Below are 25,500 nucleotides of genomic sequence, written 5' to 3'. Positions count from 1 at the left end.
AAATGCATAGATTAGGGAAAGGGTACAGGACAGCAGCAATATCCTGTGAATGACAAAGAACATACCTTGTATAGGCAAGCAGCTTTACAATGAAATGCTTGGGTCTGACCGTTTGTTGCCATTTGTTACCACTGAAAATCAACTCTGCGCATCTACTAGAAACCATCTCCAGTCTAAAATCTGTACAAACATGGCACGCTAACGGTACGTGTAAACTTGCCCGTAACACCAAGAAAAGGCAGTCCCTCAAAACTCAGCACTCAAACAAGAAGACTTGTGAGAGAAGCCACAGAGAGGCCAACAATGCCTTTGAAGGAGCTACAGAGTTCAGTGGCTGGGAGTGGAGTAATGGTGCACCAGTCAACCATATCGAGAGCTCTGCATAACACTGGCCTGTATGGGAGGGTGGCAAGAAAGAAGCAGTTACTCAGTACCATCTGAAAGCACATCTGGAGTTTGCCAGAAAGCATGAGAGTGACCCCGCTGCGATGGGGGAAAAGGTTTTGTGGTCAGATGAGACCAAGATAGAGCTTTTTGGCCAAAACTCAAAGCGCTATGTGTGGCGCAAACCTAACACTGCCCATGCCAAGACATACCATCCCTACAGTGAAGAATGGTGGTGGTAGCATCATGCTGTGGGGATGCTTCTCATCAGCAGGGGCTGGGCATCTTGTTACAATTGAAGGAAGAATGGATGGAGCAAAATACAGGAAAATACTGCAAGAGAATCTGCTTCAGTCCGCTATAAAACTGAAGCTTGGGAGGAAATTCACCTTTCAGCAGGACAATGATCCCAAGCACAAGGCCAAAGCAACATTGGAGTGGCTCAAGAACAAAAAAATGAATGTCCTACAGTGGCCCAGTCAAAGTCCTGATCTCAATCCCACTGAGAATCTGTGGCACTATTTGAAAAAGTCCACAAGCGTCGTCCAACCAACCTAAACAACTTCGAGCTTATTTTTCTTAAAAATATTTCCCAACATAAAACCAATGTCACCTTACAATAATTGAGTTTGAGTTTAAGTGTTTTAAAATAAAATATCAAACAGAACAAAATTTCAGTGTACCATTTGTAATTCAGTAATATGAGAGAATTGGTCAGGGGTCTGAATACTTTTGCAAGGCACTGTATGTATATATGTGTATGTGTGTGTGTGTGTGTGTATATATGTGTGTGTATATATATATATATATATATATATATATATATATATATATATATATATATATATATATATATATATATATATATATATATATATATATATATATATATATATATATATATATATATATATATATATATATATATATATATATATATATATATATATATATATATATATATATATATATATATATATATATATATATATATATATATATATATATATATATATATATATATATATATATATATATATATATATATATATATATATATATATATATATATATATATATATATAAAAACCAAATTTAACCATTGCAGACTTTTATATGAGTAACTGATGTAATCTTTGAAACAGAAGCCCCTTCCAAGCGAGCACCTATCAGCCCACATGCAAGTTAGACAGGAGCACAAAACAATAAAATATGTTGGTTGTACAGGCTCCAAATCAAATAGTTTGTAAATGCACATTCAGAAAGACGTAACATTTTTTTAATAAACTGCAACATTACATTTCTGAAAGATATACATCAAATCCAGTACTTACCCAAGCTGCTTCTTGCTAGTGTTCTACTTTCTGGATGGGTTTATTACCCTGACATGTGCCTTTTGCACTTGCTTCAAAACAGGGCCAAAGAAATTTAAAGCAGCTCTTAGACACATGTATTGTGAAAGACTGGCCGACTTCTATTTCCATCCCTCGTGTTTGGAAAGGAAGTATGTGGTACACAAGAAAACAGCTCGGTAGCCACAGAGCTGACCAACATGCTTTACATGAGCCTGTGTGTGCAGTGCTGAATCGGCTTGCATTGTGGATGTTGTGTATCAGTGTTAATAAGCCTGTGTGCACAGTGCTGAATCAGCTTGCATTGTGGATGTTGTGTATCAGTGTTAATAAGCCTGTGTGTGCAGTGCTGAATCGGCTTGCATTGTGGATGTTGTGTATCAGTGTTAATAAGCCTGTGTGTGCAGTGCTGAATCAGCTTGCATTGTGGATGTTGTGTATCAGTGTTAATAAGCCTGTGTGCACAGTGCTGAATCAGCTTGCATTGTGGATGTTGTGTATCAGTGTTAATAAGCCTGTGTGCGCAGTGCTGAATCAGCTTGCATTGTGGATGTTGTGTATCAGTGTTAATAAGCCTGTGTGCGCAGTGCTGAATCAGCTTGCATTGTGGATGTTGTGTATCACTGTTAATAAGCTTGTGTGCACAGTGCTGAATCAGCTTGCATTGTGGATGTTGTGTATCACTGTTAATAAGCCTGTGTGTGCACAGTGCTGAATCAGCTTCATACTCCACAGCAGTAGCCAGGATTTTTTGTTACTTGTCAAATGCAGACTTTTCTCAGGATGTCTTCAACACTGCATGCGATTTAATAAAAAATAAAGTGAAATTATTAAAAAGGATATGTAAGACATGTCAAAAGTAAGAGGGGTGCTTTTGTTGTTTTGTTAAGGAGGAGGGCAAATCGATAAGGACAACATGCATGCCTACAGACAGACAGCACGCAAATTAATATGTGGAGTTCAAAGCAGTTGAGACCACAAATTAATCACACAGGTACACTCATGCATGCACGCAGTGAAACAGGTGCTACTGCAGCAGAGACACAACTGAAGTTACGAAAATCGGGTCCATCGGTCGGATCAAAACAACTGCTTCAATTTATGCCGTTTTCATTTAAAAACAAAAAACAATTCTTATATTCCAATGATGAAAAGATACTTACTCTCCTCTCCCCACTGCTCCCCAAGGCTGCAAGATAAAGGCTGGCAGGTGTTCTGAGGCAATGAGCTAGAAACCAGCTTCTGAGAAAAATAGCACCACAGGCAGAGAGATAAAGGAACACTCCTGCAAGTTCATCTGCCAGAAGAGCTGCGAGCAGACAGCATGAAGGCTGCAAGGAACTCCGTTCCATTCCCCCTGGTTTCTAAATGCTCATCATACCCACAGCTGCACTAGACAATGTCCTGGAAAGCCACTTTATATCGATCCAGTTGTGGCGGGTAAATGTACAGTAACAGACTGTGCGAGTAACATCCGAGAAGAAATCAATAATCTTGCAGTAGGTCATCATTTGCTAAAGATAATTATAAAGATGTCTGTCCTACAGGAACAGTGACTCACAGCCTAATAACTGAGCAGAGAAGCACTCTGCTATTGGGACAGCCATGAGGCATTCGACTGGCATTGAGTTCCCAGGCTGCTGTGAGGGGGTCACTGCACAGTCCACCAAGCAGGCATCTTGAGGCTGCATCTCCAGGTAAACAGCTTCTTATTTTACTGTAGATTTTAAGAACAGCCTTTAAAGTGTTGTTTGTGACCAGGAGGAGTTAGTTCATCCCAGCTCCTAATACACTGTAACCCTACAGACTCACAGGAGGCCTGCAGTACTCCTCCTCTGAGCAGCGCTGTTACGTCAAAGCACCTTTAGCAGACAGCTGTTCAAAGACACTTGGCAGCAGGTTATTTCAATAACCTGAAACAAGGGGAGTTCTGAATGCCAGGGCTGGGTGCAAAGTGTAAACCAGCAGGCAGTGGTGCAATACAGGACAGCAGCAATATCCTGTGAATGACAAAGAACATACCCTGTATAGGCAAGCAGCTTTACAATGAAATGCTTGGGTCTGACCCGTTTGTTGCCATTTGTTACCACTGAAAATCAACTCTGCGTGTCTACTAGAAACCATCTCCAGTCTAAAATCTGTACAAACGTGGCACGTTAACTGTACATGTAAACTTGCCCGTAACACCAAAAATATGGACAGCCAGATTTTTAATGAATCTGTTTGTAGAAATCCAGACTAATATGAAATGAGGAGCCGATTAGAAAGGTGTTTATAAGTGTGGTTTTTGCCATCGCTCATTTACACAGCTCAGCATTTATTTGCATGTTTGAAAATTCAAATCCCAAGATGTACAAACCACGGTTGCTTTCTGGATTGCAAGCAAAGTTAAAAGCAAGCCTACAGTATTGCCGACAGCAAGCAACACCTCACAAAACAGCATGCCTTGGGCCATGGGTTAAAAAAAAACCTGCTCAAAGTATGCTGGTTTACATCGTGTACTGCTCTACTGGATTAGCATGTATGCTGTGAATACACATTATACTTGATTATTATTTTGCAATAACTCTGTAAACATAATTCTTACACTTAAAACTGCAGACTGCCCTTATACTGGCATAGGAAAGATAACACCACATCTATAAATACATCCACACAACAACGATGTTTGTGTCTATTGCTATAACTACTGTACAAGTTTGACAATGCATACTATTACAGCACAATTTTAACACAATGTCAACTGGGATTGCATGCTCCAGCTCTCTAAAGTGCTGCCCTTACAGTGCTTGTGCAATAATAATCTGTGTAAAGTGTGTGTGCAATAATAATCCATCTGTGTAACGTGCTGCCCTTACAGTGCTTGTGCAATAATAATCTGTGTAAAGTGTGTGTGCAATAATAATCCATCTGTGTAACGTGCTGCCCTTACAGTGCTTGTGCAATAATAATCTGTGTAAAGTGTGTGTGCAATAATAATCCATCTGTGTAACGTGCTGCCCTTACAGTGCTTGTGCAATAATAATCTGTGTAAAGTGTGTGTGCAATAATAATCCATCTGTGTAACGTGCTGCCCTTACAGTGCTTGTGCAATAATAATTCACACCAATTCTGGTTCTCTCGTTCCCTGACTGTGGTGAAGTCAATTGAGCAGGTACTAAAACCCAGTCTGGTCTTGACCCAGCAGGGTGCAGTGGATCAGAGAACTGTGCCTTTGGATTACTGTTACCAGAGACAGTTACCAGACAGTGTCAGCAGTAAGGTAGGACCCCTCTGAGGACCCCAAGATTATACCTGTATTCTTACATGCCTTACTTAAATTGGTGAAAACCATAAACCACAAGCAAGTTGACAATTCTGTGGCGTATGATATTTTTAATTCAAATGCATTTATTTTTAAATTGAAAGTTTATTTTTTAAATTTTGGATTGACGGTAATTTATAGCATATACAAACGTTTACCAGGGAGGTGCAATTGCCTAATAACCTTGCATTTTTATAGGACTTTGAAAGGTCAGCGTTCCAGCTTGGGACATATCATTTTAACCATGACGCTGACTCAATTTTTTTCAAAATAATCTTAGATAATATGCAGTAAATTACTCATACTTTAAAGTAGAACAGTGAATTAAATGTCAGTTTTGGAAGCAATATGACATTTTGTATTTAAATGCCAAGGTTTTCTGAAATCACTGCTACACTGTGTCTGTATTACAGGGCACTTGTCAGCTGATCCTGTGTGTACTGTTCACACCAATCACTTTGTCACATACAGTAGCTTGCAACTAAAACAGCTGGAAATGTTTGAACTGTTTCTGTTTACCAATAATTGAAGCTTAAGAGTCAGAATCTACAACACAGGCCTAATCATTTTAACATGCAGGACAGCTGTGCTGTACCTGTCATCCAAATTAGTGACAGGTATGCTCCGTTGAGCCAAGCCTGGTCTGTTCTGGATTAGGCAAAGCAGCAGGGAACTGGATGACACCTTGAAGCAGGTACAGCAGAGCACAGAAACATAGACACCTGCCTGTACAGCACAGAGACACCGGCAGAGTACACACACACACACACACAGGCATACGCACGAACAGTGACACACATACACACAGGCACAGTAAAGAGAAATACACACACTAGACACAACCCCATTCACACACACACCACCACACACAACTGGACAACACCATTCATTCACACACACAAACAAGATCATGCAAGACCAATTATTGCTTAAAGGTTTTGTAAACCTTGTATTCCCTCGCTGTACATTCAGGTAGGGTCAAGGAAAGTTTTTTATTGGACCAGTTACTGGAAACTGCTTCAAAGCCATTGTTTTACTGATTTAACTGCTGTATAGTGAACTCATCCATACAATACAGAAACAAAGCCTATACACTCACAGCAGGAATGGAAACAAGACCCCTGTTGGATAGCTGTTTCATCCATTTCAGGTTTTATTACAGAACTGATTAGCCACAGTGCATAGGTAACAAACTCAGGTGTGTCTCATTAGACTGAAGGCAAACCACATTCTTAAAGAAAAACAAGAGAGGGCAACGGCGTCAGTCACTGTGGAAACGAGGCAATGAGTCATAACTGGCTTGTTATTACAGCACAGAGGCAATGGGGCCCAAACATGGGACAGGACTGCCTTTCTCGGTTTGTGTCACTGTCACCTAACATTTCTCAGGGATCCACAGTTATCTGAGTACAAGACATCTTTAATGAATAGGCTCAATTGCGCTGGACATTGCATAAAAACATGAATAGAAGCATTGAGTCCAATGGTACACTAACCATGGTTAATATGCCTGAATGCACATGTGCAGCAGTTAAATACACTGATCGAAGAGTCTAGTGCTGCTACTGACTGTTCTGGAAACCTTAATGATACATGCAATCGTCCTCATGGGCTGCTTGCATGATGCACAGTAAGATGATCAGATGGTCACTTAATGCCAGACTAAAATTAAAGGAGTTGGGGAGAATACTGTATTCATACCAACAATACAACACACTTATTATTCATTGGTGAACTACAACGAGCTACACTATTGGGCTTTCAGTCCAGTATCACCATACGAACAATAGACCTCTATTACGATACGTGTAAAGAAAGGATCCTGATTCATGGATGCTCAGTGAATTGCTCTACCCCTGATGTGTATGATCTGGAATGCTTCCCCAAATTCTAAAATAACTTCAAGGAGGCTTTCTATGACATGCTTTGAACTGAAACTGCTTTACAGGAAGATGACAAACTGCTGAATCGTCAAGCAACGAAGGCCAAGCAAGTGCACATCCAGCCATCTTTAACAGCAGGTTTACTAACCCTGATCTAAAACCACAGGGCTTTGTGCCACAGCGCTTCCCCGCTGCTCTCAAAGAGCCTCAATACATTGAACACCTGCCTTGATTGTGAAACATTCATATTATTAACGCTCATGCTTTGCCTCCTCACACTTATTCGTAACACACAAGCAAATTGAAAATACATTTTCCCTAACCATCAACCCGTCTGAAGGGCTGGATATACTGCTTGTAGTGCTGGAAACGCAAACTGCAGCAGCATATGATTTAAGAGGCTAAGAGCAGCCATGTAAAATTACACCAGTATCTAACAATATCCTGCCAGATCAGAATGAATGCAGTTCCCTTTATGCCAAGTGGAGGTTCAGGCTGTCTACTGATGGACTTATCCCACAGTGGTTCAAGCACAATGGCGGAGCAGCGTGATTGCAAAAGGAAAAGGAGGCTTCAGGTGGATGCACTGCAAGGCCCAACACTCTCTATGAACACAGAGAAGCTGAAACAGCAGGGTGTTCTTGTTTTAAAGTGAGCGCTACTTTCACTGGGACTTTGCTTCCCAGACTGTAGACATGCACTTGAAGGTCACACTTCAAAGTGTTACACTCGAGAACTACAATTGTGCCTTTTCAGCAGGAGACAAAGTGGGTACATTACAACACAAATTTGTACGCAGCCTATCTGATGTACACTACATATATGTTTTGATCCTTTTTACAAGGAAGTAGGAAGAACTTGAATAAAAACATTTTTTCAGTGCTTATGTTTAAACAGACCCCCTTCAGACACTGCATGCTCAGTTGTAATGCATTAAGTTTCCTATCTTTGTATTTATTAATGTTACGGTAGGGCTACTTCTCAAACTCCATAGAGTTCATACAAATTGTTTTATGTTTCTAAAAATTGCATTAAAAAATGTGTGATTGAAAGGGAAAGATAGTGGTCTCCAATGAAGCCATTACCCACCTCTAGATTGTGACATATAATAAAACAGAAATCCACCCACCACGGTAGAAGTGCCATCTTACCCAGTTTAATTACTGTAGGTCACATGCCTTCACCCAGCACAGCGCAGCACACGGTTCTGATAAAACTCTGATCATGAACTACTGAACTGTGCAGGTTTCAAAAGTTACAAATCAATGTCTTGCCACAAACAAGCGTGTCCAGTTGAACGAACAATGGCTATGGAGTCTGATCACTGTAGCCTGGTCTCAACTTTTAATGCAAAAGCAGGTTTAACCGTATCGCTGGTATTTGATTAGGGACATTAAATGCATATTATTTCAATAAAAAGTGAATGGCACAGGCAGGCAGCTATTGACCTTGATAGATTTCCAAGGTAGCAGATTTGGACTGGAAGGACAGTGTGTGTGTGTCTCTCATCCTTTGGATTTTCAAAGCCATTTATTTTTTTCTTAAATGCTTAACCAGTAAGAAGATGCCTGTAAAAGGTATATGCATGAAATATTATGAAGCTAGTACAAGCAAACAGCGTAGGAACACTGCTGCTAAACTATTCAGAAACTATAACCTGAAGGGACAGAATCATTACACTTTGTACCTTCAGAAAGCTGGCTCCACACACGTTCTGCATTACATCCTTTACAGCCAGTAGCTGGCCCACTTACAATATCCAGCACATTTGCTTTGTCAAGATTTTCTTGTGAGCACTGCAGATTAGGGTTCAAGAAAGTCTGATCAAGCCACAGTCTTTCATGAGTACTGTAAATACTGACTGCCAACAAAGAAAACATAAAGCTTTAGTAGGTAACCACAGACTTACTTTAAAACATGCACAACATTTCTGACTATAAAACAGCAACCGGGTAATGTTAGCTGTTTTTGTTAGTTCATCGCAGGTTTCAGAGAGGCATGCAATAACATTCAGAGAGGTATGCAATAGCTCTCTCAGCAGTAAAACATGCTGTTCTATTAATAGCAGACTGTAAAGGAGAGGGGCTCCTCCTATTTCTGAACATACCTGTAAGAATACAAAGCTGAACACTGGCACAGCTGACTACAGAACAGTGAAAATGATCAATATAACAGAACCACCAGCTTATACAAAGCTTCCTGACTTTACTCTCGGTACAAGAAACTAGCAAGGGCTCAGAATACTGTACCTGCAGGAGCAAAGTATAGAACCAAAAAAAATATCAGATATGAAATAAAAAAAAAACCCAAACAAAGAAGAGAAACAATCATCAATGTTTACTTTGAATAGAATAGATTTTGAAATTTTCTGTAGCTGTCATTTGTATGATCTAAACAGTGGATCTTTTTAGATAAGATCTCTAAATGGGAGTTTTATATCTGGACATCTTTTGAGCCACACAACTGCTGTTTACTTTTCACTTCCTTTTTTTAAATTTAAAAAGTAGTGTTCCATCACCGCACAAGAGGCTTGTTTATGCTTCACAGTGTGCTGTACCATGCTAACTGAACACATCTATTGCACAATGTTCAGGGAAATAAAAAGCGTGAATTAGACACAGGTATGGTTCTCGTGCTGGGCGGGGCTCAGTCACATGTAACCACACCCTCTGAAGCACTCTGCCACGAGCAAAGACACTCAAAACCTCACCTCACCCATCCGTGGATGACGTATTTATACAGCAACTAACTCTTCATTCCAGAGGAAAAGAAACAAAGCATTACTGAACTTCCGAGGCGGCCAGCATGACCAAGAGGCATGCACTTCTAAAAGAGCAGCTTGGTGCTGACAATTCAGGATCTGAGCATGTATCACGTGATCTGCACACACACACCTGGAATGTAACTGATCCCAGGTATACTGTGAGTGCATGGAAGTACACACTATGCTTCAGGATCTGAGCATGTGTCCCGTGACCTGTACACACACACACACACCTGGAACGTGGCTGATCCCAGGTACACTGAGTGCATGGAGGTATACACTATGCTTCTGGCACAGCCCTAATTAATATAGCAAGAAACAATCCCTGATTACGCATGTAAAGAAGGATCAGGGACAGTCTCGTTACATGAATTAACAGAAACAGAGTATTTGTGCACACATGCAAACTGTGTCAGACACTTGAAAGCTGCAGAATACAATGCTGATGTTACATTGTATTCTTTACACTCTACACTATTAATCAAGTGAGTAATTAATAACGTGAGTAAAGAGAGAATAAAAAACAAATGGGCTACTATGCTATGATTCAGGTTTCTATACTGTACTGTACAAGCAATGGACCAGCGCACTGTCCTGGGATAAATGTGCTTTTGTTATTTAGAAATTTTAAAAAAGTGTTTTTTTCATTTTATATTATAATACTATTTTTTTTTTTTTTATTATTATTACAGGAACATTTTCCTTTGTTAAGGAAGAACTTATGTATCTCATATTTAATAGGCCAGGTGCCAGGATTGTGACTCCCCTGACTCTCAGACTGGGGTGACTGGTCCAGCATTACTGTTTAACAATTGTGTATGAAGTTTGATCTGTTCAGTGCACACCACTGCTCAAATACCTGGAACCTAGTGCTTAAATAAAACACTTTACCCAAGCCCAAGACTGGGGCATGGTTTCAAAAGGAGCTCCACTGTCTGAAGACCTCATCCATTACTATAACACTCGGTGCCCTCATACCAAGAGAAACATTCACAATGTTGAAGGCGTTGGGAAACAGCCCAAAAGTTTGGACAATCATTGATGTTCTAGTACATATTTTTGATTCCAACCCAATGCAAATATTGTACAGATAAATTAGAAAGTTATCTCTGAACGATCCACGTGAATATCAGCCAACATACAGCATCACAAAAACAATAAAGATGAAGCAGTGACAAATTATACACTATACCGAATGTAATAACAAAACATTGAAGTCAAATATGTGTCTGGTTTAATAACCACGTTTATTTTTTAGTACACTACTAATGCCGAATGAAATGCTGTATCACAAAATTCACAACTACCTGTACATGTCAATTGTAAACGGATCTCTTTCAAATGTGCAGCCTCAAAATTGCTAGTACTGTGGTACTAAAAACACCAGCCCACATCCAAGTTAGATTTTTATATAAAATTATAAACGTACAAAGAAAGGTTCGTCACACACAGGGAGTTTTACGAGCTACGTGAATCCCAGGATTCCTTTATTTATTTTCTTAACAGTCACTGAAGTGGAATAATACGATTTTAAAATAAGCAAACAAGCCTGTTGCGTAGCGCGTCTAATTCAGTCAACAAAAACAAACTGATACATAGAATGTTGCGCAAGTGAAACCAAGCAACTCACAGCTGTAAACTTGACTTGAGAGCTAATCATTGTGTACATTAACATATATACACACACTCACAAAATGCATTAGCGACAACATTATTTCTGTATTGTACAACTAGCAATGATAACACTAACAGTGTTTATAAAGTTTACGATATTCTACGAACATTAAAGTTTACTGAAGCGCGTCCCATCCAGTTGGTTTAAATAAAAGTTAACACATCATCCATGTTCAACGCGCAAATACCAAACAAACCGATAATGATTGCTCGATGACAAGACAGTCAAATGTGAGTTGGCAGATCTGACAACGCAACGGCAGTCAGCGTGTGTGTTATTTTATTTTCGCTTCACAGGTATCCCCTGCTGAAATAAAATAATGTGTAAACTTCTATGACAGATCAAATACCGTTTCCAAAAAAATAAATGTTGAATTACTTCCCTTTTAAACTGACAGTCACACATTATTATGCCTGAAATACCGATTTGTTTTCTTTGTCAGTGACAACGTTTAAATTACACCATTAGATAAACATACACCCCTGCAGTGCTTGCTATAATTACGCTATTAATTAAACTAAAGCACGGTCAAATATTTGTGCTTAGGTTTCAAATAAATTGTTGGAGTCCAGGCCCAAATGAAGCCTGGGGCTTGACGTTCAGAGTCAGTCCTGCAAGAGAGAAAAAGCAGACGGGATAGAGGGAGCTGTCTGCGTCGCTGTGTTGTTACACCTTGAACACACAGTTGCGAAAGACAGAAAAACTAGCTTTCAAACTCAATAATGCTTTTAAAAACACTCAGCCAACGTCCGACATGCTCACAACTTCACGAGCTGCTATATATGAATATTAATATTTTAGAACCACAATGAAATATATCCAGCCAGGTAAACATTGCTATGTACTCTTATTAGGGAATGCACTGGGGAACGCAGGACAGCTATACAAGGCTCTTTAACAAAACAAGCAACCCAACACTATTAATAAACCGCTTTTTCCGCACAGCGAACTTTTAAGAAATAATTGGCACGATATTTACACTGACTGGGAGCTGTGTGCTCGCAGCAGCGGAACGCAATACACTGCAATAACAAAGCAACAGGAACATGTACCGACCTTCTTTATTGGCGTGTGCTGTGTGAAAAAATACAATAAATAAAATCCGGAGGACTTCCAAGCATCTTGTTTTTTTCCCCGCTGAAAGGTGAGAGAAGAACTGAGCTCTCTCCCACTTCGCCATGCTGTTGTGTCTGTAGATCATTATGAGAAGGACCCCAGCGTACTAACTGATATATACAGCGCTATCTGGGAAGAGAGACACGCTGCGGCACAGCGCGGTACTGCAACAGAGAACACGCGCCTGCAGTAGAAGCGCACGGTGCCACATTCACAGTATGGTGCTTTATTATTATTATTATTATTATTATTATTAGAAATGTAAATCAGACAATATGGACCAGAAGTAACAAAGTAACAAAGCTTTCTTTAAATGATTAAAATAAGATTTGTAAGGTTTGCTGCCCGGCACCCGTGCATGTAGTATTTGGAAAGTGAAAGCAGACGAAATGAAAGTATTTGCATTTATCAGAACTCTTGAGAAACCAGGCATGCGACTGACAAAAGGAATAATAATTTCAGTTTACATTACATTGATTGATTTAATGTTATAACATGGCACACATTATAGTAACAAAAACCATCATGTACACCCATGCCAATATAATCCTTGTGGACAGCACAGTAAACATGTGACCAGGCTGCTGACTCCACAGTCAACACTGCCGCATGCAGATAATCACTAGCCACCAGGTAGTTGTAGGCCTGCAGTGTTAGACTTGATTAATGCCATTTCCCCAGTTCATACCTGCAGAGGGTCATGACAGAACTAGCGGTGATCCTATTGTGTCCTTTCCAGCCGGTGAGATGGGAGAAGGTTAAAAGCTCTAACACCACGACGAGTCTGGCTCTTTTGCAAAGTGGTTATGGCACTTGTTTGTGGTTGCTGATTGGCACCCAGCCTGTGCTCTTACACTCAGGTGACATGCTACAAATAACAATACTACTAATAATAATAAACTATGTGGCCTCCAATCACTGGGTCTCAAGCATGTTTGTAAAGCCTTGGTTCTTATGTACAAAGACTCCAGGAGCATCAACACAGAAACCTCCAATAAGTTTAGAATAGCTGGCTTTGAAGTCCATTTCAATTGCTCTTCTGTGTTTATCTTTCTGTTTCAGGGTTTTCATTCATTCAGAGTGCTTCTGGGTTCTGTTTCAGGGTGTTTTCATTCATTCGGAGTGCTTCTGGGTCCTGTTTCAGGGTGTTTTCATTCATTCGGAGTGCTTCTGGGTTCTGTTTCAAAGTGTTTTCATTCATTTAGAGTAGTTCTGGGTTCTGTTTCAAGGTGTTTTCATTCATTCGGAGTGTTTCTGGGTTCTGTTTCAGGGTGATTTCATTCATTCAGACTGCTTCTGGGTTCTGTTTCAGGGTGATTTCATTCATTCAGACTGCTTCTGGGTTCTGTTTCAGGGTGTTTTCATTCATTTAGAGTGGTTCTGGGTTCTGTTTCAAGGTGTTTTCATTCATTCGGAGTGTTTCTGGGTTCTGTTTCAGGGTGATTTCATTCATTCAGACTGCTTCTGGGTTCTGTTTCAGGGTGATTTCATTCATTCAGACTGCTTCTGGGTTCTGTTTCAAGGTGTTTTCATTCATTTAGAGTGGTTCTGGGTTCTGTTTCAAGGTGTTTTCATTCATTCAGAGTGTTTCTGGGTTCTGTTTCAGGGTGATTTCATTCATTCAGAGTGCTTCTGGGTTCTGTCTCAGGGTGTTTTCATTCATTTGGAGTGTTTCTGGGTTCTGTTGCTCCAATATTGACTTTTTACTATTTGCCTTTTTTGGAGTCAAATAAAAAAGGGACTGTCTGCCTTCCTCATTCCATTTAAATCATGTGACAATGTGGCCTTTCAACTCTGTTAGCCCCACCTAAGAAGCTACGTTGCCACATGATATGAGGTAAAGGAGGGAGGTTGTTCAGTCCCAGTACTGCCTCAAAGCCAGGTAAAGAGCACTTCCTCAAAGCCAGGTAAAGAGCACTGTCTCAAAGCCAGGTAAAGGGCACTGTCTCAAAGCCAGGTAAAGAGCACTGTCTCAAAGCCAGGTAAAGAGCACTGCTTCAAAGCCAGGTAAAGAGCACTGCTTCAAAGCCAGGTAAAGAGCACTTCCTCAAAGCCAGGGAAAGAGCACTGTCTCAAAGCCAGGTAAAGAGCACTGTCTCAAAGCCAGGTAAAGAGCGTTACCTCAAAGCCAGGTAAAGAGCACTGTCATAAAGTCAGATAAAGGCATATTATTATGAGACCTTCATTTAGGAACGATCCAAACCCTGAGCTTCATCCTAACCTAATGTCACTATGAGACGCACAATTCCTTCTCTTACTGTGTCTACCGAATTGACACACCACTCACAGACAAACATTGCTCTGCCCTTCTCTGTTTCAAGTGTGACTTTTAACTAATGCAACCTGTACCCACCTAGCTGCTGACTGTGTTACTCATTCATATCACTGGGCAGGGAGCTTGTTTTAGTTACTTGATACAAAAGGATCTCCACCGTCATGAATCATTCACATGTAATGTGGTTTGCTGTGCCTGTAGGTATTTCAAGCAGAATATTAGGTAATGTTTAACTAGTAGCAATACAGAAATATGTCACTAAGGGACCACTGAACTAAAACTCAACAAACAACCTGCAAGTAGAAACCTATTGAAATGTGTTGTGTGCAGGTTTAAAAGCAGTTAACTATCACTTCACTATACCTATCACTTTACTATATCAACCCCTGCACGCACACACCACCATGCAACCCCTGCATGCACACACCAACATGCAACCCCTGCATGCACACACCACCATGCAACCCCTGCATGCACACACCACCATGCAATCCCTGCACGCACACACCTAGCCATCACTTTTAGTGCATATTTCTGGAACAGAAGCACCTAGAACCACTGTTCGAAGGGTTCTAGACTCAGGACCAGCCTGAAAGTAACATGCCATAAATTTGTAGCAATTCTTTGCAAAAAATATTTTCAGGGTGTTCAGCCTCATTCATGTCTATGGCGGGGTTGAAAAACACATTGTCATGCATATCTCTTGAACCCGAGCATGTAGAACCACCAATGAAAGTGAAATAGACTCAGAGGAGCGCCCCAAACCACCTCCTAAAACGATGGAGTGGTTCACCCAAAAACTTGAGTTGTGATGAAAAAAATAATTTTGCTGAGCCATCCTGGCACCTAGAACTGTGAAAACTGTGACTCCTTGTGCACTGCAGCAAAAAAATCAAGTTCCTGACCTCCACAGAACCCGATATACCTACATTCTATCAAAATTGTCCAAAACTGACCCTTTTCTGGGTCATATCTCAACGACCCTGGGGCCTAGAATTTATTTATCTAGGCCTTTATTAACCCTCTTTCACAGGGAGCCATCCGTTTTGAAATGTTACATTTTCAAAAAGTTGTCACATTTTCAGCATGATGGCATGTCAAGGTTGGATTTCCAATAGCTTTTTATTGGGGTCCTTTCCAGCTGGGGACAGTTGGGGCTCCCAGCTGGGGCTTGCTTGAAGGGATCGACAGGGGCCCCGAGGTGGACCCCAGTACCAATTTTCAAATCTTGGGGACTCCCGAAACCGAGGATATAGCACCCTGAAAAATGTCTATGGGAAATCCCATTATAAAACACCTTCTGGCGGCGGGGTGGCATAGGAACCCGTGGCCAGTGATTTGCTTTAGTTGAGAATCATGTGCTCATGAAGAGAGTGCTCCCTAGTTCCTTGCCAGAGTGGTTGTGGAGATATGAGGTACGATGAGACCACCCTCTCCCTATGGCAAATCCCATTATATATAAAAAAAAAAAAAAAAAAAAAAAAAAACAAGAATTCGGGACGTTATCTGCAAACCAAATCGGCTCAGAATTTGGGACATAAATGCAAACAGGAACAGCCTATATTTAAAACTGTGATTACATTAGTTATAAACTTATGTATTCTGTAACAAATGTGACAAATTATCACAGTGTATATTTGATATTAAAATACATCGCGCAAACGATTATAGATATTTGCTATTTGAAAGAAAACAGTACACCGCTACAGAAAAATCTTACATTCGATAGAGAGAGAGAGAGAGAGAGAGAGAGAGAGAGAGAGAGAGAGAGAGAGAGAGAGAGAGTGTGTGTGTGAGAGAGTGTGAATGTGTAGAGCGGTTGGGTGGGCTCTGATTGGTCAGAGCCTCGCAACTGAATGGTAACTAGGAACAACAGTGGAGTGACGACTTCTGTACGCCGACTGTACTGTATAACAGAGCAACAAGAATAATGTAATCGAAGAATTGTCTTCCAAAATGAATACGTCACAAAAGAAAGGTAAAAAATTTGTCGTGTGCTACTTCTGTGTTTTCAAAACACATGCGATTATTTATACTGTACTGGAACAGTGTTTTGATTCGAATGTAAAGGTTGTTTGTTTTTTGTTAGCGGTAATAGAAAAAGAAACCTTCGTATTTAGCTTTGTTAATTATTCATGCATTCAAAATGCACACGCAACTTTAATAAATAATGCGCATTTCAGTAAAGGAGGGTTGATTTTATAAAATGTAAAGAAATTGTATATTTAAGTTTGTTTTTGTATGTTTAGTTGTTTTGCGCCCATGCTCTATAATAATGTAACTTTCCAGTGGTACTGCAGAGGTTTGGGGGAACGTGCTAAAAGCGTGCTGCTACCTTTACTGTACTTGTTGGTGTGATGCATAGTGATGCTATGACAATGTCTATATCTGTTTAAATAAATTATGCATGAATGTAAACACATCTGGTAAAATTTACATTGGGATTCTGTTTAACTTTAAAATATATAGTGAGAAGTGTTGAATATAAATCAAGGGAAGTAATGTTAAAGCTTTAGTAAGACCTCATCTTGAATATTGTGTTCAGTTCTGGTCACCTCATTACAAAAAGGATATTGCTGCTCTAGAAAGAGTGCAAAGAAGAGTGACCAGAATTATTCCGGGTTTAAAAGGCATGTCATAAAAGAATTGAATCTAGTCAGTCTTGAACAAAAAAGACTATGCAGCGATGTGATTCAAACATTCAAAATCCTAAAAGGTATTGACAATGTCGACCCAAGGGAGTTTTTCAACCTGAAAAAAGAAACAAGGACCATAGGTCAAAAATGGAGTTTAGATAAAGGGGCATTCAGAACAGAAAATAGGAGGCACTTTTTTACACAAAGAATTGTGAGATTTTCGAACCAACTCCCCAGTAATGTTGTTGAAACTGACACCCTGGGATCCTTCAAGAAGCTGCTTGATGAGATTCTGGGATTAATAAGCTACTAACAACCAAACGAGCAAGATGGGCCACATGGTCTCCTCTTGTTTGTAAACTTTCTTATGTTCTTATGATATAAAGTTTGACCCACTGCTCAATCCAAAGCATCTGTTTGTGTGAACTACTAATCTGAACATTATAATAACAGCTGCAATGTACTTATCTTTTTAAAATGCTAGGCTACATTATTTTAGCTAGTTGTCCCAGAGCAACACATCAGACAGCTGCACATTGTCCCTGGCATACTCTGCATTGTGGATGTCTTGTAATGTTTCATATGTATATGCCATTATTAGTTAGAAGGTGGTCTTCTGTCTGATGTCCTTTATATGTATTCATGAAATGTTCAGCGAGGCCTCTGTTCCCTCAAGATAACAAAGGACATGCGTGTATTACAGCCTGCAAAAGCACAAAGCTTCATATACAGAATGTGTTACACTGAGGGCATGCGTGTATTACAGCCTGCAAAAGCACAAAGCTTCATATACAGAATGTGTTACACTGAGGGCATGCGTGTATTACAGCCTGCAAAAGCACAAAGCTTCATATACAGAATGTGTTACACTGAGGGCATGCATGTATTACAGCCTGCAAAAGCACAAAGCTTCATATACAGAATGTGTTACACTGAGGGCATGCGTGTATTACAGCCTGCAAAAGCACAAAGCTTCATATACAGAATGTGTTACACTGAGGGCATGCGTGTATTACAGCCTGCAAAAGCACAAAGCTTCATATACAGAATGTGTTACACTGAGGGCATGCGTGTATTACAGCCTGCAAAAGCACAAAGCTTCATATACAGAATGTGTTACACTGAGGACATGCGTGTATTACAGCCTGCAAAAGCACAAAGCTTCATATACAGAATGTGTTAAACCTTGCATATACTACCATACATTTAACAAAAGAAATAAGATGATGGTAATAATGAATAATGCACAACATTTTTTTTGTATTATTTTGTAAACAACATCTGAATTACTTTGAATATTCAGCATCTCTCAGACGATCTTTAAGGAGGTGTATGTGAAGGCGTATGCTTTTTTGTTAAAGCTATACCACTAAATACGTGTTTTCCTTTCTGCTTGCATGGATACAAAACATAAATAAATATGTAATAATTATATTATAACACTATTTTGACATATATTGTGTGTTTGCTATGACAATTCAAACAAAATATTGCTGTTCTATGATCATTTAAAAGCTAAATCCACCTATGCAGTAGGATCACAATAATCCTGATATTTTGGATCAAAGTAATCCAGATTTTCTCTGAATTCTGAAAAACCCAATTGCAACATTTAATCCGGATCACAGTAATCCCGATCGCATTTCGATGTTTTGAAAAACCCAATTGCACAATATAATCCAGATCAAACGCGGAAATCTGATTACCAGAGTTTTGAAAAACCTGCTCCTGGCGTTCTGCACCAAGCTATCAAATTTGCACTTTGCCATCATTAATCCATTCAAATTATATTGAAATGCATTCAAAAGAGTGTTGGTATTGGGCAGGATCTGGATACTAAGCGGGTGCAAACATTATAATGAGATGTAAGGATTTTGCCCTGCACTTAGGCAATTGTTGACCCTCCAGAAACTTTACACTTCTCTTACAAGGTGCACTAAGAGCTGTATAAAAGCATATACCTGCAGAGACCTGTCATTGGCTTCAGGGTGGCTGCTGTGGTTCACTTCCTGATGCGGCGACACTTGGCTCTTGTTGAGGAGAGACAGGAACACATTCGGAGGAGAAGGGCAAGATGAAGAAGACCCTGCATATTCAATCCCAGGGTCACTTTGATTGGGATGCTGGAGGATGTGGTGCTAAAGCGTTATCGTCTCTTTGTGCAGGTCATCCTTGACCTGATAGCTGAATTGAGGGATGAGCGAGACCCCAGCGTCAACCTAGAGACCACTATCCCTGCAAATGTGAAAGTGCTGTGTTCTCTGCACTACTTAGCCTCTGGTTCCTTTCAGACTACAGTTGGCATGTCTGGAGGGATAGTAAAATCCACCTTTTCCAGAGTGCTAGGCACATTTCTGGATGTCATGCTAAAAAAGGCAGGCCAATACATGTCATTTCCTAAGGATACTAGCATAACTGATGTCGGCTGAGGCTTTTCCAACAACTCCAATAACGTTTCATGCTGAGTGACCTCAGCCGTAAGGACTCTCGGCTCCTTCTCAGAAAACTTTTTTCTTTTCAGGAGGACTTTGCTGCTCTTCATCTGACAATGTTTTTGCTTTGTATTTTCATGCTCCACAAATGTCATACAGTGACTGCTGCTCTCTGTACTCCTAACTCTGCAAGTGCGGCCACTAAATAGAGCGATGCGCTCATTGAGACCCTCGTTATCATGATTGCGGATCATTATTTGTGCATGTTGAGTAATTTGCATTGCTTAAGCTTCCATAGGACGCAGTGCAAAATAATTGCCTGACCCCCATTGTTTCCTGCTCAATATTGTCAGAATGTCAAACAAAAACACAATTGTTTTTTTTTTAAATTGGTTTACATTTGTGTTTTGCTCCCCTGAGTTACAATGGCGTTTGCAGATTACCTGCTACTGCTGCAGGCAGCAGATCATGTTTGATCAGCTCACAGTGTCAAGAAGACAGCAGGAAGGCTGTAACTTTCTCACACACATTTTAAAAAACTTGAGAGCCAGGGTCTGGTTTATGATGAGTACAGAAAAAAAAGTTGCAAACACTTTTGCTTTAAGTAAAAAAATGTCATTTATTATCACAGAAGAAAAGCAGCTACCTGGAAGCACAAAGATGGCTGGTGACTTCTGGAATATAAGCAGTTCAGACGACAGCAAGCAGCTTTCTGATTCACTGTGTAACTCAATTTTTGTTCCTGGGTACTAAGTGTTATTTCCTAATTGCTTATGCCTCAAAAGTATAGAAAATGGCTATTATTCCCCACAAACTTTGCTTTTGTGACCAGGACAGTGATATTTCAAAATATCACTATTTCCAATGGGAAAACGGGCAAATGTGTGGCTTTTTGTTCACATAAAGTCAGAAAAAAACAACATATGAATCCAAATTAACATGTATTTATACTAAAATAATACAAAAATGACTACAAAAGATTTAGAAGTGAGTCGTTTTTCGAGATTTACGATTATACTGTAAATACAGTACAAATACAATCACGACTCACTCACATGGTAGTTAAAGTTAGCTTTGCATTTCCACAGAAAAAAATCAAACAGGAACAAGAAGCTGAGTCTTATTCTTACTACAAACCAAATCCAAACACAAATGTATAAAGTACATACAACTATGACAACTTCAGAGCTGTGGTGTGGTATTTACATACGCAAACTGCAACTAATGTGTTACCATGGGATGCATCTGTGATCACAGGCTTGCAATGCAACATTTAACATATTGAGATGATGCATACTTTTAATTGCACATTTTTAGACCCACAATATCAGCCATAAGGAAAGTGCATTTTTTATTTCTACAAACCAGTTCAGCTTGGGTTATAATAACTACAGAATGAAAACCTGTGAATTGTTAAGGTATGTACATTTACCTGGTGATGCAGCACTGCAGTTTAGACAGACCAGTGGTATGACTCACTGGTCACCATTGCAGGACCATGGAAGCAGAACCATACCTATTACACAACCACTGTGCAACATGTGCAGCACATCTGTAATGATGTGGTAAACAGGGATATGCATTTCTGTAAGGGTGGGCTGAAAAAGCTACAGGTTGCAGAACGGATTTGTTTGGAGATGCATTCCCTACTTGTTTTTCAGAAGTCAGTTTTGATGAAGGAGGGAAGCTGGGTCTGCGTGCCTTCGGTCAGGGGAATCAGGAAACAATCCCTCGCACCGGGGTCAGGAATAAGGATGCTTCCTTTGAGCTGGATGCCTGCACCCTCATCTCTTCCCCAAGGTGGCTGAGGCTTCATGGTCTTAAGGAAGCCAGGCTTCAACTGTCCCAGATTCTCTCTCAGATAGGATTCAAGCACAGGGAAGGTATGCTCAGACGAGGGGGTTCTGAAGCTGTCCAGACTTTCCATGTGTTTAACAGCAAAGCTCACTGTTGTGGATAATACATGATCTTTTCTTAAGAAAGAAATCAGTGACATTAAACCACTGTGTAAAATTCAATCTGATCCCGATGCTGCAATATTGGTCTCGGTCTGCTGCCTGTTCCATTTGCCGTCACATTACAATCTGTCACACTTTGGGAAAATGACCGTTAAAATCCCCCCAATATTTCCCTGGTGTTTTTGACAGACCTCGGTTTGTTTATGAGATATATACCATCTACCCTCTCTGAATATTTAATTGTGTTGTCTATAGTTTCAAAGACTGATGACTTTTATTGAAAGGCATTCATCCATTGTAAGAAAACTGTTTTAACAATTTGCAATGTGCACACCTGTTTAATAAACCGAATTTGAACCTTCTTTTCAGAATACATTTCCTCATTGAGAAAACCTGTCTCCTCTCAATATGCTGAAGGTTTGTTTTCGCAGTTCACAAAAAATGGACAAATGTATAACGTAAGTATGCCTGTAATGTCCAATACCTTAGCATGTGTTTGAAGAACGATGTTGTGCATTCATGTTCACAGTCAGTGATGCTGTTTTGCCCAGTAATCCCTGTTTAAAGAATCTCACCTGAGCAGTACTGCTGCATACAGCATGGTCTTTCTGCATGTGTAATGCCAGCACAGCGCAGACCATTGTGAACTATGATTGAGAGTGAAGCCCTTATATAAATGTGAGTGTTTTCTTTTGCTGTTTTTTGTTTTGTCCTCTGCAGTTAACAGCCAGCAGAGACCAGCTCTCTGAGATTGTTGCCAGCTTGACGAGGAGAATGAAGCTCTACAAGGAGCGCCTGGACTGGCTGACCAGTGGAAGTCGGCAGATATTCGGTGTCATTCAGGAACACTCTGTTGCTCTCGTCCTGGACTTTGGCAGCATTTCCAAGGCTCAATTTGATCTTTGTTGTGATGTGCTGTGTGCTGTGCTCAGGGAACAGGTGGCACACATTGCCGCATTTCATCTCATTCGGTAGGATACAGGTGCACTCCGTATGAAAGTGGGTTGGGAGAGGGGCAGTTCCACAGATAAATCAGCTTTTTTTTCCTGCCATTGTAATTTCCCCAAAAACGATTTTTCTTCCAAATGGCCAAGTGGCTGATCAAAATCACACCACACTATCACTGCACCACACTAACGCTGTACCACACTAATGCTGCACCACACTAACACTGCACCACACTAACACTGTACCACACTAACACTGCACCACACTAACATTGTACCACACTAACAATGCACCACACTAACACTGCACCACACTAACACTGCACCACACTAACACTGCACCACACTAACACTGTACCACACTAACACTGCATCACACTAACACTGCACCACACTAACACTGTACCACACTAACACTGCACCACGCTAACATTGTACCACACTAACACTGCACCACACTAACACTGCACCACACTAACACTGCACCACACTAACACTGCATCACACTAACACTGCACCACACTAACACTGCACCACACTAACACTGCACCACACTAACACTGCACCACACTAACACTGCACCACACTAACACTGCACCACACTAACACTGCACCACACTAACACTGCACCACACTAACACTGCACCACACTAACACTGCACCACACTAACACTGCACACTAACACTGCACCACACTAACACTGCACCACACTAACACTGCACCACACTAACACTGCACCACACTAACACTGCACCACACTAACACTGCATCACACTAACACTGCACCACACTAACACTGCACCACACTAACACTGCGCCACACTAACACTGCATCACACTAACACTGCATCGCACTAACACTGCACCACACTAACACTGCACCACACTAACACTAACACTGCACCACACTAACACTGCACCACACTAACACTGCACCACACTAACACTGCACCACACTAACACTGCACCACACTAACACTGCACCACACTAACACTGCACCACACTAACACTGCACCACACTAACACTGCACCACACTAACACTGCACCACACTAACACTGCACCACACTAACACTGCACCACACTAACACTGCACCACACTAACACTGCACCACACTAACACTGCACCACACTAACACTGCACCACACTAACACTGCACCACACTAACACTGCACCACACTAACACTGCACCACACTAACACTGCACCACACTAACACTGTACCACACTAACACTGTACCACACTAACACTGCACCACACTAACACTGCACCACACTAACACTGCACCACACTAACACTGCACCACACTAACACTGCACCACACTAACACTGCACCACACTAACACTGCACCACACTAACACTGTACCACACTAACACTGCATCACGCTAACACTGCACCACGCTAACACTGCACCACGCTAACACTGCACCACACTAACACTGCACCACACTAACATTGCACTGTACTATATGCTTTTTTGTGTAAGAGTGATATTTTTATATTTACCTGTCAATTTGCAGGGCAGCTGCAGAGATGGAAATGTATCATGAGAAAGCAGTTCACAGCACTAGAGCCACCATCGATTCTGCAGTGGGCTGGATAAGGAACCTGGAGCACAAGCCCTGGAGCAGCCAGAGCGGAGCGGTGGAGGCAATTCTGAAAGCCATGAGCGACAAAACAGTGAGATGAAATGGCTCAGTAAAATACACAGTGCAGAGATGAGAACATAGACACAATATATATATATATACCATGTCAAAAACAAACACAGCTTTCATTTGAAGTAAGGTTCTTCGCAGTTTGCCGCAGTTTGGTGAATAGCACTCTGTTTAAAGGAAGATTTACTAAACTCATGAATTCGCTTCATGTCATTTAAAAGCATGGTATTTCTATGAGCCCATTCAGAGCTTGAACCAAGGATAAGATCAATTCTCCTGCCTCTTATTTGAACTGGCAACAGTGTCTGCTTTGCCCAGGATATTTTGTTTCTTTGCTTATTTGTATTATTATTGATCTACAATCTAGGCTGCTGCTTCTTAGAACCCCATCTGTTCTGTAGGTCACATGGTGTGCAGAAAGACTATTGGAGTGAGGTGCACCTACAGCACAGGAAGCAACTGCAACTTTTAATCAATTGTGTTAAATGTTAAATAACAAGCAGAGAACCAAGATAATAAGAAAGGGGGAACTGCTAAAGGTTCTGCTGCTAATTTTGAGTAGATAACGGTTTCAATTTCCTGGACAGATCAATTCAAAACACCGTTCGATTTTTTAAAATAGTTGTTTCTTTCTTTCTCTGTGTATTACTCTATAGTAATCATCCAAAAGTGATATCTTAACATCCAGCTGTTCATTTGTAGCATGACTCTGTATCCTGCAGTTTTTTAAACTCATTCTAAGGGGTGTTTCTTTTAGGTTGAAGCCGTTTATCTCTTTGCTGCGGGGGATTTTAAAGAAGCTGTGGTGGATCTGTTGACAGCATTTCCCAGTCTGTGCCCTGTCCACACTGTATCATTCAATGCCAAACATGAAGGAACTATAAAGCTCTTAAAGAATTTAGCCCATCTCACTGCCGGGAGGTAAGACACCTGGAATCGTTTTTAGCAAGGATGGAAGATACAGAAAGGATTGTAGGAGAGTGTAACATATATTATTAAATGGTTTTTACCATCTGCCACTGCCGTATTCTGATTATTATTGCTTAACCAGGATTGGGATCGGCACACAAACTTAACACAATCTAAAAGCTGAAGCTGGGGTTAGGATTAGG

The 25,500-nt window shown here is 40.5% G+C and overlaps 2 protein-coding genes across 2 annotated transcripts in view; one reads left to right on the top strand and one right to left on the bottom strand.

Annotated features, from left to right (window-relative positions):
• The window catches only part of LOC121327761 (transmembrane protein 131-like), a 78,038-nt gene extending 65,471 nt beyond the window's left edge, over positions 1-12,567 (bottom strand). The window contains exon 1 of the mRNA XM_041271947.1: positions 12,419-12,567. Within this exon, the coding sequence (XP_041127881.1) occupies positions 12,419-12,563 (145 nt within the window). The 5' untranslated portion in view covers positions 12,564-12,567. The remainder of the gene's footprint in view (positions 1-12,418) is intronic.
• Positions 12,568-16,641: 4,074 nt separating this feature from the next.
• Positions 16,642-25,400, top strand: LOC121327657 (von Willebrand factor A domain-containing protein 3B-like). Its single transcript, XM_041271794.1, has 6 exons — positions 16,642-16,731; positions 21,483-21,704; positions 22,149-22,237; positions 22,500-22,750; positions 24,251-24,410; positions 25,146-25,400. Exons 1-6 carry the CDS (start codon positions 16,710-16,712, stop codon positions 25,311-25,313), a joined length of 912 nt encoding a protein of 303 aa, XP_041127728.1. The 5' UTR covers positions 16,642-16,709; the 3' UTR covers positions 25,314-25,400.
• Positions 25,401-25,500: the final 100 nt, after the last annotated feature.

The sequence above is a fragment of the Polyodon spathula genome, chromosome 15 (genome assembly GCF_017654505.1).
Source record: "Polyodon spathula isolate WHYD16114869_AA chromosome 15, ASM1765450v1, whole genome shotgun sequence".
In the NCBI taxonomy this organism is placed as follows: Eukaryota; Metazoa; Chordata; class Actinopteri; order Acipenseriformes; family Polyodontidae; genus Polyodon; species Polyodon spathula.
This window is presented reverse-complemented; position numbering and strand designations above follow the sequence as displayed.